General features: G+C 38.7%; 1 protein-coding gene across 1 annotated transcript; it reads right to left on the reverse strand.

Moving 5' to 3' along the window:
• Window positions 1-1,384: 1,384 nt before the first annotated feature.
• LOC135880859 (lysosomal acid lipase/cholesteryl ester hydrolase-like) lies at window positions 1,385-11,948 on the reverse strand. The gene is made up of 9 exons (XM_065407227.1): window positions 11,844-11,948; window positions 11,449-11,566; window positions 7,916-8,114; window positions 7,106-7,215; window positions 5,948-6,084; window positions 4,719-4,865; window positions 4,504-4,575; window positions 3,582-3,650; window positions 1,385-1,618 (listed from the first exon to the last, which is right to left on the reverse strand). Exons 1-9 carry the CDS (start codon window positions 11,946-11,948, stop codon window positions 1,385-1,387), a joined length of 1,191 nt encoding a protein of 396 aa, XP_065263299.1.
• Window positions 11,949-14,916: the final 2,968 nt, after the last annotated feature.

Raw genomic sequence — 14,916 nt, forward strand, 5'->3', positions numbered from 1 at the left:
CTGCTCTGTGTCTCTTTCTCTCTCAGAGGCAGATGGAGTTTCAGAAGTGGTGCCTGGTCCCTGACTCCAGATTGAGACTGTTAGGGCCTTCCTCCTGCATCTGGGCTTTTGCCCTTAAATGGGGTATGGTAAGGGGACCAATGCACTCCCCCTCCACCAGCTCCCAGCCCAGGGCCCTGTGAAAAGTAATACTGGCAAGTTCCTCTCTGTAGAGAGTGCAAGTCTGCCACCCTGGATTCCTGGGAGTTTAGTCTGAGAAATATGAACTCCAGAGTTAGAAAATGAAGAGAGTTAAGATTGAACTAATCAGCCCTACCGCCACACTCTATGGACATATACCTAAAAATATAGGCCACATGTTAATATTCTAAATCGCTTTTCACATTGAATTAAGAATTAGATAGTAAAATCTTGTAACTGTCAGATTGTCTTTCCTATATCTACAAAAACGAGGAGTCCGGTGGCCACCAACTCCTCGTTTTTTTTGTGGATACAGACTAACACGGCTACCCCTGATACTTTCCTATATCTGTATTTCCAGATTCATTGTATCAGATTCTTCCTTTCTGATCCTCTATTGGGGAAAAAAAAACGAACATCTAGAATTTGAATATTTAAGCTCTATTTGAGTTGAATGCAAAGGTATGTAAACAGAGATAACATACAACAGATATGGAGATTTGTTTCACATTTATTTATTTTGCATATGTAGAACAATCCTCAAAATAACCCAACCTTTTCCCTGCATGCTCGTTCAACAAACATATGACACCTCTTTATGGTCTGTATTAGTAATCATTAGGGTCAGTTCATGACCTCAGTCCTGTGACAGCAGTAAGGACTGACCCTGGTCAGATGATTGGGGTGATGAAATAAAATCTCTAGTCTAGATCATTGGCTGCATTAGGTCAGTGTAGCTCCACTAATGTCAATGGAATGATGCACGTACTCAAAGTAAACCAAGTGTGAACTGGGACCATTGTGATGGCCTGTCTAGCCATATTTATCAGTTGTCTCCCATGCCCTCAATTAAATTTTATAAAAAAGGTCATCTAGACACCAGCACAAAAAAATTATCTTGAACCAGAACTTCATGCCTATCCATGATATGCTTTATTTCTAAAGCTTGGCACATTAGAAAAACAAAGGATTTACATTTTTATAGCATAGCATATGCATTGTATATTGCAACTCAATATTTCCCTTCTTTGGATACATTTGTGCTGCTCCCCTAATACTGAAGTTCATTAAAGAGAATTTTATTAAAGTAAAGTAAATTAATCAAGTATAGATTGTTACATAAAGAGTTTTGTAATTCATTAAAAACCAAATAAGACAGGTATCAACAGAAAATAATATAATCCTTGATCCCAAAGCCACATTTTTATGTATTCTTCCTCATCAAGTCGAGGATTTCATTATACATGCGCTCAGGTGCATCGAGGCCCCAGATGAAATCCAGATGGTTCCAGTCAGGAATCACCTTGTGGTAAACCAGATTAGTGACTTGTGGGAGCAAAAGGTCAACATCGATAGGGTCAGCAAGCCAGTCATTTCCACCACTCCACATCGCAGTTGGGACTTGCATTTCTGTCACATTGTATATGGGCGGAGTATCCTTTAAAAAAAAAAATTCACAAAAGAAAACAAGTTTGGATTGGAATGCAATGAACAATCAGTTACATATTACTAGAAGACTATTTTAAACAAAGAACTTTATAATGATTTACTGTAGTTCTTGAAAGAAGAGAAATTACTAATTCAAATTAAACATGAGGTATAATAATTGTAACTTAAATATCACAATTTTGATGACAATATAGAGAGAGCTCAAAATGAGTTCTCTCACACGAGTTTCATCAATTTTTGGCTCTGAAAGAATGCATTCTTCAATGTATTACAGAATTTTAATGACCTCAGAAGTTACACCTAAACCTTACACTGAAACCTCCACTATCCCAGGCTACTGCCACATATAGAGGACATTTTCAAAGGCACAATCATACAGCAGATGAGAGACTTCAGGATACTCAGACAAGATAAAACCAAAACAAAAAAACCAAAACTACACAGAGCAATAATGCAGATGTTCACAGTGTGATTTCTAAAGTGTTGCTCATTAATTGGCCCATGTAAACCATGCAGGTGTGAACTAAAAGTTCCCTAGTGAACTGAGAACTTTTAGTTCACACCAGCAAGATCTACGTGGACCAATTAATCTGCTACTTGTTAGGCCTGGTCCACACTACCCCCCCACTTTGGACTAAGGTACGCAAATTCAGCTACGTTAATAACGTAGCTGAATTCGAAGTACCTTAGTCCGAACTTACCGCGGGTCCAGACGCTGCAGGCAGGCTCCCCCGTCGATGCCGCATACTCCTCTCGCCGAGCTGGAGTACCGGCGTCGACGGCGAGCACTTCCGGGATCGATCCCAGAACATTGATTGCCTGCCGTCGGACCCGGAGGTAAGTGTAGACGTACCCTTAGTGTGCTTTAGAAATCACACCTGTGTAGTCCACTTTACTGCTCCATGTAGACAAGCCTTCTTTACATTTTACCTGAACACCTCTTTTCCTCTCATCTTATGGTTGTAAAATGTTTGGAAGTAAGAATGAGATATTCAAGTAAGATATATTTAGAGTATCTAGAGGGCTACATTGATTCATCATCACTATATTTTTCCATCAGATGAGTCTTCAGAGCACAACCGCTGAACTTCCAGGCAACGTCTCAACTGCATTTCTTCCAGTTAAAAACTCAGCTCTCTCTGAAGAGGTGCTATGCCTCTTGCTAGTGGAAGCCAAAGACTTGCTTTTGAATCTTATCATGCTTCAAATATCCTACTCCTCCACACAGCCCCCAATGACCCAGCAGACAAAACTACAATTCCTCCAACGTACAGGTCTCCAGCCTTTTCTGACTGATACGCAACCCAGTAGTTTTTTTAGCAATAATATAAGGGTGTTAGCAATGACTTCATTTATATTTCTGTACTCTATCAGAACTAGAATTTACAACAGGATTGAGGACAATGAGAGTTGTGGACCACAAATTTCAACTTTCCAGATATTTTCATTTGAATTTTCAACCAGGAAATTGGGTGCATCATTTTTGTAACTGAGTTTCCTAGTTCTTTTAAAGAAACCAACAGTAACTGATCAGACAAGAACACAACAGCTTTTATATTTGAGATTAGAGATTCAAATTGGACGGAAAAGTAAGAAAATTCTAACTAGTTTTTTCTGCTTTGAAATAAATTAGACCTTATTTTAAAATACTCTCTATTCTAACCATAGGCACAGAGATACAAACGTATACTGGTGACTTACTACATAAATATTTTTAACGTGTGCTTTTTTTAAAATAGAGGACAATAAATTCAGTGGAATTTCTCTGGATTTATACTGGTATAAATGAGAACATAATTTGGCCCCTAATATGGAATTATTTTTAAAGTATAGCTTTTGTTTGGCTACCATAGCTTTTGCTGTCAAATGGGATAGTATGATGCCCACTCTCTTTTTTACAGTTTTTTTTTAAGTGAAAATACTGAAATGTTTTCACATCAGAATTACCTTACCTGATCATAGTGGACTTTGTTAGATGGTATTCCCCAGTCATAAACTTTCAGTTTACCACTTTTAATCGCCTAGAGTAAGAATTAAAATCAAATGTACATGTTTTAACTAAAACAAGGAAAAAATAATTACTGCATTTGCCCCTCCAAAGTTAGCCTTTGAAACTAGCCCCCGCAGAGGTTGTTTTCTGTATAGTGTTTTTACCTTAAGACTAAAGTAGGCTTGCATAGGAAGTGCTATGTGGTACCTGATAACTGTAGCAATTACACCTGTTAACCGTTTCTGAAGAGAAAGCAAGCAGGTGTCCTTGGGCAGTCTACCTCTGCTAGGAATAACACAGTGAAGGCAGGGAACTGTGCAGCCTGGTCATACCCAGGTCAGAAGGGAGTGACCATGTGGATTTCCACTCAAGAAAGCCAACGGCTGGCGAGCTGGAAACCTAAGAGTGGGTGCTCTTGCTGGACCACTGAGGGGGAATACAAGTGCTGCTACCCTGAACTGCGACAATGGCATGTCTACTCTACCATTCCTTTATAGAGACAAAGAAAGGATATTTTGTTGATTATATTTCCATGTATCCCGGGTGGGGACTGGCACCGAGTACTAACTTGCAAGCTAATTTGTACATTATGCATGGAAAAAAGAAACTAGCAGTGCTGCCCTGTGAGGTTGCTCTGTATTTAGCTATGTTCATGCCTCTGCCAAGTTCTCTGCTTGCAGAATATACTAAGCCAGGGTAGACACAAGCATGATTAAGGGAGGATTAGTTCTTTCAATGTGGCAATGCCAGCTTGATTGCTAAATTGTTGGCACGGAGAATAAATTAGGACAATAGAATAGGAGACTGGTCCTAAATAATTTTCAAACATCACACACGATTGTTACATAATGATTGCAGGGCACTTTATATTTCAGAAGTTCTACCTGTTTCCAGTGAATTATGTTTTGTACAGAGGTTCCAGCTGGAGCATGTGTTATATACACATATATTCGGCTCTAAAAGGAAACATTTATATTTCATAACAAGTTTCATCTCACGAAATGGATCTACTTATTTATCATAAATCAATGCAGGCAATTTCAAGGATAAATCTGTTTTGCAAAAAATATCTGAGGAACAATTGTAGATTTAGACGTACCATATTTAAGTTCTTCTCATTAAATCCACACAGCTCAAACATGAGGTTGCCACAAAACTCTGATAACATGCCCTGGCTGCAAAATTCAGCAGCAAACAAGTCAGCAAAAAAATTTTGTCGTATGAATTCTTTTGTACCAACTACAGTCTGTAAAATTACAAAGATTCATATTTAATAAAATTACAGATATTGGAGATGAAACCTGCCCTTCCTTCTATCTGCCAATCAAATAATGTCTCCTACAGTATATTCAAGTTCTGTGTTCAATACACATTTAAATAAATCAGGTGATTAGGAAGTGGAAGACTATTCGCCATTCCAATTGTCCTTACAGTGAAGAATTTTTCCTTCAGATTTTCGAATCTTTAATTATTTCCTTCTACTTACACCTCTTGGATAGACTTAAGTAATTCCTCTCCCTCCTTGGTATTTACAACCTTCAGATACAGCTAAACTACCACACTCTCCCTCCATCTTTTGCCCAAGCTACAGGAACATAGGCATTACTATACCAGATCAGACCACTGGTTCAACCAGTACAATTACTGGTCTCTGCAGTACCACATACTTCAGAGGGAGATACTAGAATCCTTATAATAGAGAATAGGAACAACATGCCAGTTAGGGAAGACACCTCCAATCCCTGGCAGCTCAAGGTTGTTTTATATCCTGAAGCAATAAGGTGAAAATCCCTTGTTTTGTACCTTACCTAGTATAGCTGGATGTACTCATTAACCATATAAATGTCTAATCCTCCTTTGAACCCTGCTAAGCTTTTTCCTTTTAGAGTATTAGATTTGTTGCCCTTCAGTTTTACTGAACGCTACCCTTTTCTTGTATTAGGAGAAGGGGTAAGTGGCAAAGCTTTGTTACTACCACAACACCATTTTCTATTTTATAAACCTCTCATGTCTCCTTTTATTCCACCCTCTAAATAGTCCAAGACTTTTTCATTCCCCCATGACACTGAAGTCTGCCCATCCCTCTAATTGGTTTCCTAATTCTGCTATAACATACTTTATGGGTAAATTTTGGCATAGTGAACACAGATTATGGATTAAGGTATGTGACTAGCTTTAACATTTGTACAAATTGCAAAGTAAAATCTCTGGAAATTCTAGAATGTCTCACTTCATTTTAACTGTTCTGTCCTAATTGGTTTTAGAATCCCCACCAAAAAGTCCAACTAACTTTGGTTAACAGATATTCTGTCTAAAAAAATCACATACCTTGATCACTGCATCGGGAAGTAATGCAAGCTTTGTCAACAGGCTTTGGGCATATTTAAGTGTGGCTACAGGAGCTAAAGCAAAATACATTTTGATTCTTTGAGCCAGCTGGGGCATGGTTGAAAATGTTATAAGAGCTGAAAATGAAGAAAGAGACGTACAAGTTACTATTGCAAGAAGTTCAAGCACAATGTTTAGATTTTGTGAAAACTATTTTACAAACTGTGAGGAGAACAGAAATGTTGAGAATTTTTAAAGGGTCAATTGAAAACACAAGCTGTTTATAATGTAAACATTACCTAGCTGCATGTGTGGTTCACACATTGCAAAACCCCCCATTGAAGTATGAGGATGAGATGACGACACTTTCAGTCTGTAACTTTCTTTCAGATGAAAGTAACTTGAATAGAATTTAGTGCCTTTGCCTTGCTTAATAAAACTTTTTTTTGGAACAAAGTTTTGCTGGCTTCGGGTTTTCCTTAAAGTGTGATTATAGTCAGAAAAACAACTGTCAGAATGGCACCTCCTACTCAGATGTCCTTCCTCGGTATTGCCAGACCCAGATTTACTTATTTGAGTAAAAGAAATAAGCATTTGTTACTCATTAGCACTGCAGAAACCAAATAACTATTGTAACGCTGAGTGGGCTCCTACTGTGGTTCATGCATCAACAAAATTGTTAACTGAATTTCTATGAGCCTGTCTACCCTAGGATAAAATGGTTTATTTTACTACATGGCAGCTATGCAATTCTAAACCTAGAGAAGACAGGGCAATGGTATTATAAAATGTAATCTGCTTGTGGACATGTTAGTTCACGTTTTAACAATACACTTTCTTTCTAGTGTGGACAAGCCCAAGAGCACAATCTGCACTTCATGGTGTACACCTTAATTTCACTTTAACCACACACTCCTGTTGGACCAGTGTTATTGGTGATGGTGATGTGCAAGTCAAAAAACAGAACATGGCGTTCAGATGACACAGCTACCAGAACATAATATTGCCCTAAAAAGTTCCCCTCTGGTCACATGTGATATCTCCAGCACAGCAGAAATTGGGGTCTGTGGGGGGCGGGGGGGAGGGGAAGAGATCTAGACTTCAAAGGACAGATAGTTCCATTGTTAACAACAGACACTGCATTCCCCTCAAACTTACCTGTCGTGGTGCCTTCTGAATGTCCAACATAATACAGTTTCTCTTGTCCAGTTTTCTGCACAATAAAATCTATCACTGCTGGATGGTCATATTTAGCCATTTCATCATAGCTACAAAAGGAAGGGTGGTCATCTTTATGTTAGCTGTGTAATTGTCTGCATTTGAACACCAAAAGCCTTAGAACTGAAAAACAGTCATAGCACTACAAGCTTCTCCATATTATTCCCCCAAGCACCTCAAATGTTTTTAGCCCCCTCTGCACTGGGCCAGGAACTGACATAAGGAACTATATTTAAACTCTGTTCCGGCTACACCAATCAATATAGATCATAGGCACTAACTGTGTTTAAAAATAAGAACACATTGTTTTAGATACAGGGCTACATAATTGTTGCAGGGTTGTGTAGAACTGTTTTACTTTTTTGGTAAATCCACACAATACAGTCAGTTATTTGATTTAACAATTTATCATGTACCATAATAATTTTAGTGTTCATCCCCAGAGAATTCCAAATACTGTATCGACAGAGAAAGACAATAAGACCAAATTTTTTGTGTGTCCACTAATTCTGGAGGCACAGTCCGATATCTCAAGGCCTGATTTTTTTAGATGCTTAGCAACTACAACTCCAATTGACTTAAATGGAGCTGAAGATTTCAACTCCTCTGAAAATCCAGCTATAAATTGTGAAATTAGAAATTAGTGTTTTGGCCTAATTCTTACTTTATTAGGACAATGGATTCCCAGCATCACTTTACAAAACAAAATAAACTGGTCGTGTCATAGTTTTCCCCAAAATTATAGTCTACCTGAAAGCCCAGAATTCCTCTTGGTGCACTGAAAGGTTTACGTGTCGTCTGGACCAAGTGTTCCCTCTACTATTTCCTATCCAAACATCATAGCCAGCATCTGCTAGAATGAAGCCCAGGCTGTTTGTGGCCAGATTAATGATCCAACTGGAACCATCTGCAAGTAAACCATGCTGCAGAAATACAACAGGCTTTGGACCTGAAAGAGAGATACACCGAATATTCCATACAAGCAAAACTTCTGTGACACTGATAATAAAACAGCACTCATGCTTCATAGTCAAATTCCTAAATCCAGCGTTAACTTCTGGAGAGAGATTTAGTTGAATTGCCAAGGACTGTATTTTAAAGGATTTTAATTGAAAAAGACAAAGTAGGAAGACTGCATAGAACCCTTCTTTCATTTTTTGTGCAAGTGGGTCTCAACCCAAGAAAAGTGTCAGGGGAAATGGTATTTCTCAAATGCATCACTACTAAATATAGAAATCTTTAGAGAAGATTTAAGGGAATGGCTTATTATTACCATAAGCTACATGCAAACAGAGAGTGTCTTTCAGTATTAGTCCTATTGTACTTGATTTTCAAATGATTTGATTTTGATATGTAGTTTAGGCTCCAAGCAGCACATGTCTGGTTGTATCTTAGGTTAGTGAGCATCACTCTGATTATTGGATCCAGGATTTCATTGTCTATTGGAGAGAATGCAAGCAATTGGGCTCAGTTTCCTCAGGTACTCCACACCTGTTCCCACAATATCTGTATCTCACTGAGTCAGTTTCTCTTGCTCTCCCGCACACTCAGTGTCCACGTTTATTCCCCATTCAGTAGCTTCTGATAACATTTGGTTTTAAGTGTCATGTAGTGAGTGCCACTGCACCTTATATCACTGTATTTCAGATCATTTCCTTTTCAGAGTCATTACTTTTGCCCCACTCCCTGCACTCATATATATGCACAGTTCTGTGTAAATGACCGAGAATAAATAAGTATCTGCCAATCATCCCAGCTTGATCTCAGTTGTGAACACTTGTCCCAAAGAGCTGGTATTTGGAGTACACTAGTAGGTAAAGAAGGCTTCCCCTCCACCTCAGGAAAGCAACTATCAGCTCAAGCCCAGAAGGGGAATCACTGCAGAGAAAGTGGTTCCAGGGACCAAGGGGGTTTGAATGGCTAGGAGGGGATGCCGCTACCAAAGAGCATTTCTAGTCTTCACCAGAGTCTTGACTAAGTTGACCACCAAACTCTCAGTCCCCTTCCCCTCCAAACCAAACAACCACTCACTCCTGCTCTGAAACCTACCATCCACAGTCTTCCCACCACCAGAGGCCCATCTCTCCCCTCTTCCTTTCCACAAATTACTGTGATAGAAACATTTCACCAGCCACGGTACTTCAACAAACAGTTTAAAGATGACAACATAGCTCATGTCCTTAGCATACATATGGTCTACTATATAAAATTAAAGCTCTGTAGATCTAACAGCCAAAAGGCCTATTTACAACTGAGGCTAGTTAAATGATTTCTTTACAAAATTAATACAGCTGGCACAGAAAGGTATTCCATTTTGCAGAGGATTTCACTATTTTGAAATATGGTTTCATTTCAATTTGGAACAAATCCTCAAAATTTCAAAAGTATCCACAAAAGGGAAGCAAGTCCTGGCTTCAGAGCAGTCCACCTGGTAGGCTGCCCTGGAGCTGTGTGCCCTGGAAACCTGGGCTTCAGGGGAGCCAAGGTAGGCAAGGGGACAGGAAACTAAGCGTGTCCCCATTGGAAACCTGGCTGGTTTCCAGAGGATCTCCCTGGAACATTTCAATATCATTCAGTTGGCAAATTCTGACCAAAAAAATTGCATCTGCAGTGACTCAAAATTAAGTGTGCAAAAAATAAATGGATAGAAAGAAAAGCTTTATACTATTTCAAAAGAAACTATCTCAGAAGCGCACTATGAAGAGGATGAACAGTGGATGCCAAGGAAGAGATCGGTTTTCACATTACGTAGGCAAACATTAAACTAAAACAGTAACCGAAATTTACACAGCATTCAGACAAACGTATGAAGCTTTTTTATGAATGATGTTCATGTGTGTCTATCATACTACTGAGGGCTTAGTGGTTTATATTTGAAATTGATACAGAAAATTAGCAAAAACAGATTTTCCTTAATCCAAATCATGTATTTTCAGACTTATAAATGACAGTTAGGAGTTAATCAAAATCATCATAAATTTGGCAGACTGCACCAATAAAAATTGACATCAAACTCAATACCGGTCTCACTGGAGAGAACAGAAGTTTACAAAAACACAATATCAGCATGAACTGAAAATACTTTATCTATTACTTCTACAGTTACTGTTCCCATACTATAAAGGTTCCCCCTTGAGCCCATGCTGAACAGCAACAAAGCCTACAGACTGATGGTCTCTGTTTTAGATTTGTGGCTCGTGCATCTTTTGGACAAGAGATAATGTTGCTCAAGGCAGAATAACTGACTTAGACCTCAACATTTAGATTGCAGCAGTGGCACTTCAGTCATCCTAGCCTCTTTTTCACACCCATAAAGGTTCATACCAGGATTCAGTTTTCCATCCACACAGGCAAAAGCCTTTCATCACATCAGCCTTCAGTTTGTCTCCCAATTTTGCTTACTCCCTCCTCTTTTCCTGCCTTCTATGTTGTACTCCCACGTTTCCTCTTGTCCTCCCTACCCACCCAGTACTCCTTCCCTTGTCCTCTGACTTTTAGGAGACCTTTACCTGCACCTTTATTCTCCCAGATTCTCATATACACTTCATGGTCCTCTAGCAGCTTTTAGAGTGTTTCTCTGCAGCATTTTCTGCCACCTACCATAAAGACAATTTGCATTGGTGATGTGTTCTCTATGGGGACTAAGAGGAAAGCAGAGTATGGACATGTTTGAGGGTCCTTGCAGGGACACTGTTTAATTCCTGCGAGGCTGAAGCTACAGATGGACTTTTCCACAGCTGGAGGCCAGGACAGGAATGTCACTGCAGAAAAACTAGCATTCAGGTAACTCGGGGAAACTCTCCTCTATTCTGTACAAAATTGTCACGCACATTCATGCAGAGCAGACAGAATGCCTGCTGAAATGCTTAGGAAGAACAGTAGTATAAGGGATGGGAATATAAGATGGTTCAGTTGATGTAGAAGGAACTTTTGTTCATTGTCATGGTCAGTAAACTGACATGAAATGAAGACTAGTATGTCTGTCAGCAAACACATTCAAAAACTTCTAGGCTTAATTTTTATAACCACAAATCCTTTCTTCCATGCATATTATAGAAATTAAAATATATATTATACACCACAAACATCCTCATAAAGTTAAAACTACAGAGAAAAATACTGGCGCCCAGTAACAATAGTAGAACCCCATCTTTAGCTTTGCAGAATTTGCTAAGACCCCTGTAAACCTCCTGTATGTATTGCTGTAATCTAGGTCATATTTAAGACAGGAAGGAATTTAAGGTTACAACAAGTTTCCTATTTAATATGGACATAAATTTTACCTGTGTTATCAGCATTTACTTTCCCATGAGGAATTCTGTTAACACTGAGGATATAGCCGTCTGCTGTCACAACATCATACTCCTCACTGGGGTATCCCCTGTATTGAATTATTTCACTCTGCAGGAAGAAAAAAAATCAAAGGCTTTGATCTCAGACTGCCAACAGGTTTTCAATTTTTGAAGGCTTTCCTAGGCCATGTATTTACTATTAGGGGGTTTTACTGGAAGTACTTTCTGGTGGGATATTTTCAAGGAATCTGAACTGTGGGGCATTATCTGTTATAGCCTCTGTCGGTTTATTCCACAAAATAAGGTGAATTAATAATGTATATTTCATTGTTTCTCAGAGATTCCCCCCCCCCCCAACCCAACTCTCTCTTTAATACATTACTTACAATATTCATATACATTTCAGGATTGTCATTTGACCTGCTGTCAGAGAGTCCTTGCACCAAAATAATTCCATGGATCAAACATGTTACAGCTACAGAATGCCACATCTTGGGTCAGCCTAGAATAATACATGTTACCTATTAGTGCTATCTGAATCATGCATAAGTCTTCCAAGCAGAAAGTGTCCTCACCAGTTATGACCAAGTAGCTTAATGATCCATATAGTCTGCCTAAGAAAACAAGTTATATTGGGCCTGCAAAACTCAGGAACTATGCTACGTATTCTTGAGCACCATCTTGTCCATTAACACATAACTTTTATAAGCTGAATAATGCAGGACTGAGTCCTGTTTTCCTGTTGCTTATTTTACTGGTTGTCATATACTATGTTGGGCATAAAATATTCAGCCCCGGCTATGTGAAGCTCTAGGCTGCACTGTTTATGCTGTATTTGGTCTCAGTTCTGTAAAACAGCAGCACCACACAGTGTCAGAGACTCAGTAGATGTGGTGTAAAGAGCCATAATTACTTTATACCTTAATATCCGGTTCATTACAGATACTAGAGATGGGTCTGCGATTTGAAGTTCAGATTCAAAATTAATCAAATATAATTAATCAAAATGAATGGCTCAACCATTAAGGAAATAGGAGTTAGGTGCAAAGCTTCGATCAATTTTTCCAGGGCAAGAAAGAAAAACATTTCCCATTCCCTTCTAATTAAGCCAGTTCCTTCAGCAAAGAAGAAAATAACCAACAATGCAATTTAGAAAGACAGTTCTCCACTGCAATCTCTTCTGTATTGTCCTGTCCATCTTTTTCCTCTTCTTCCTGGGGAGCAACCTGTCCCTCCAGCAGTTCTTTGTAAGCTATCCACATCTTCATAGGAATCAAATAATTATCTGCCTTTTCTGGAGCATTAACGAATCTAGCTTTTTCACCATTTAGGATCTTTTTTTGGCTGGACACCATAGTGCAAAAAACTTTAATCTAGCATTGAGACTCCATTTCTACATCCGTAGCTGTAAGCTGTTTATCTTGAAATATTCTTACCAAATACAGTCCAAGTCTCTAGTAAGCCTCAGATCTTCCTATAGGTGCTGGAGACAAAAAGTTCTCTTATAAATACTGGGGGCATGCTCTCAACAGGGTTTGAAGTGCCAACTGCGATGTGCCCTATCTCTAAATCAAATCCTGTATCTTCAATTGCAATGATATGCAAGTCAGAAGGAGGTCAACATGCTGTTCTCCTGGCTCCCTTTTAATGATTTTTGTCACTCCTTCGTTTGATTCAAGATCTGCCAGGAGGCAGTTGATTCAAGATCTGCCAGGAGGCAGGCTTTCTTATCTTACACCAGTGGGCAGCATTTCAAATTCATTGGGCACTTTCGTGATCCTTCAGGCTACCCATTCTCTGCTCCACTTCAGTGAGCCTCTCTTTAAAACCATCTAGGATAGTCTAAAGCAGTGGTCTCCAAAGTGGGGTGCGCGCGACGATCCATTGGGGGGCGCGGCAAGAGGAGCGCCGCTGGAGCAAAAGGGCGGCGTGGCAGGAGTACCGTTAATAAATAAAATAAAATAATTGTTTTTAAAAATAGTTTATTTCATCTTTATCTCATCCTTTTTTAATTTCTATTTTGTGTATGTTTGATAATGTACATAATATATTAATACAGTAGTACATGTATATAATTTATACATAAATAAATATACATATATTGGGGGTGCATGCTCAAAAAATTTTTACTGATAGGGGTGTGCGATCAAAAAAGTTTGGAGACCACTGGTCTAAAGGATTTGAGGGTGGCTGGTAAAGCTATGACATGTTCAAAGAGATATTTTTTATCACCACTTGGTACTCTTTGAAAAATGTGTTTTCAATTCCCACCCTTCATCTCTTCCATTCATTATTAGCTACAGAGTTTGCCAGCAGCAAACACTGGAAACTAATTTAAAATTAAAAATTAATATTACAGCCATCCCTAAGATGCTTTTGATAGTGAAGAGTGTTTTTTCTATTTAAAAGTATTTTCTACTCTGAGACTTCACGTAAGCAGTAGTAAACAATATAACTAAGACTGAAATGTAGCTTCTAACCCTTGCTAACTCTCAGACACATTTGTTTTGTGCTAGAATTTGTTTTAGAATTCAGAAACACCATTTTTAGTTCTCTATGCATGTACATGGCAATAGGAGGAGAGAAATGCTCTCAGACTCCTATGCATGTACAAATGTGCTGATTGCTTTAAAAGGCGGACATTGTTTTGTTCAAATTTAGCAGGTCTCTTGGGTTTTAATAAGCATGATTTAAGACACTTATATCTTTAAAACTACTGAAGAAGTTATTTAAAGTTTTTGACTAATGAGAACCAGGATGCAGAGTCTCAAGAAGTTCACAGTTTAAACAATAATGAGCAGGATTCTCCTTTTGATTCTGCAGTCTGTTTTGGGTGTTATGATAAAGTAAAAGAAACTTATGTCTTTGAATTAAGTTTTTGGCAAAAAAATAATATTGATTCAATGTTAATATCGGCTACATGTTAATAGTGTGTCTTTTCTCATTGAATTGAGCATTAGATATTAGAATCTTGTAACCGTTGCATTAGCTTGCTATTTATCATTCAAGATTGTTCTATCAGATTCTTCCTTTCTGCTCCTCTAATTATGAAACAAAAGAATACACTTCAGAATCAGAACATTTAAAGAACTTTACTTTTATTGAATTCAAAAGTTATGTAAATAGAGATGATAGATTACAATTATAGAGATTTATTTTTAGTGAATGGCATACGTCAGCTCATACCAGGGCCAGCTCTAGGCACCAGCATTCCAAGCATGTGCTTGGGGTGGAACTTCTCAAGGGGCGGCATTCCGGCCCTTTGGGGGTGGCTCTTTTCAAGGGGTGGAACTCTTTTTTTTTTTTTTGCTTCGGCGGCAGCACTCCTGCTTTTTTTTTTTCGCTTGGGGCGGCAAAAAACCTGGAGCCGGCCCTGGCTCATACATATATAGAACAATCTCCTTATAATAGCCTTTTTCCACTACCTTCTTCTTCAAGGGGACAATAAAAAGACATGCC

The sequence above is a fragment of the Emys orbicularis genome, chromosome 7 (genome assembly GCF_028017835.1).
Source record: "Emys orbicularis isolate rEmyOrb1 chromosome 7, rEmyOrb1.hap1, whole genome shotgun sequence".
Classification (NCBI taxonomy): domain Eukaryota; kingdom Metazoa; phylum Chordata; order Testudines; family Emydidae; genus Emys; species Emys orbicularis.

Coding starts and splice junctions, on each gene's coding strand:
- LOC135880859 (XM_065407227.1), bottom strand. CDS start 11,948: ATGTGGCATTCTGTAGCTGTAACATGTTTGATCCATGGAATTATTTTG. Junction 4,866..5,947: donor TTCCCGATGCAGTGATCAAG/GTATGTGATTTT, acceptor GTAATTTTACAG/ACTGTAGTTGGTACAAAAGA. Junction 1,619..3,581: donor ACAAAGTCCACTATGATCAG/GTAAGGTAATTC, acceptor TTTTTTTTAAAG/GATACTCCGCCCATATACAA.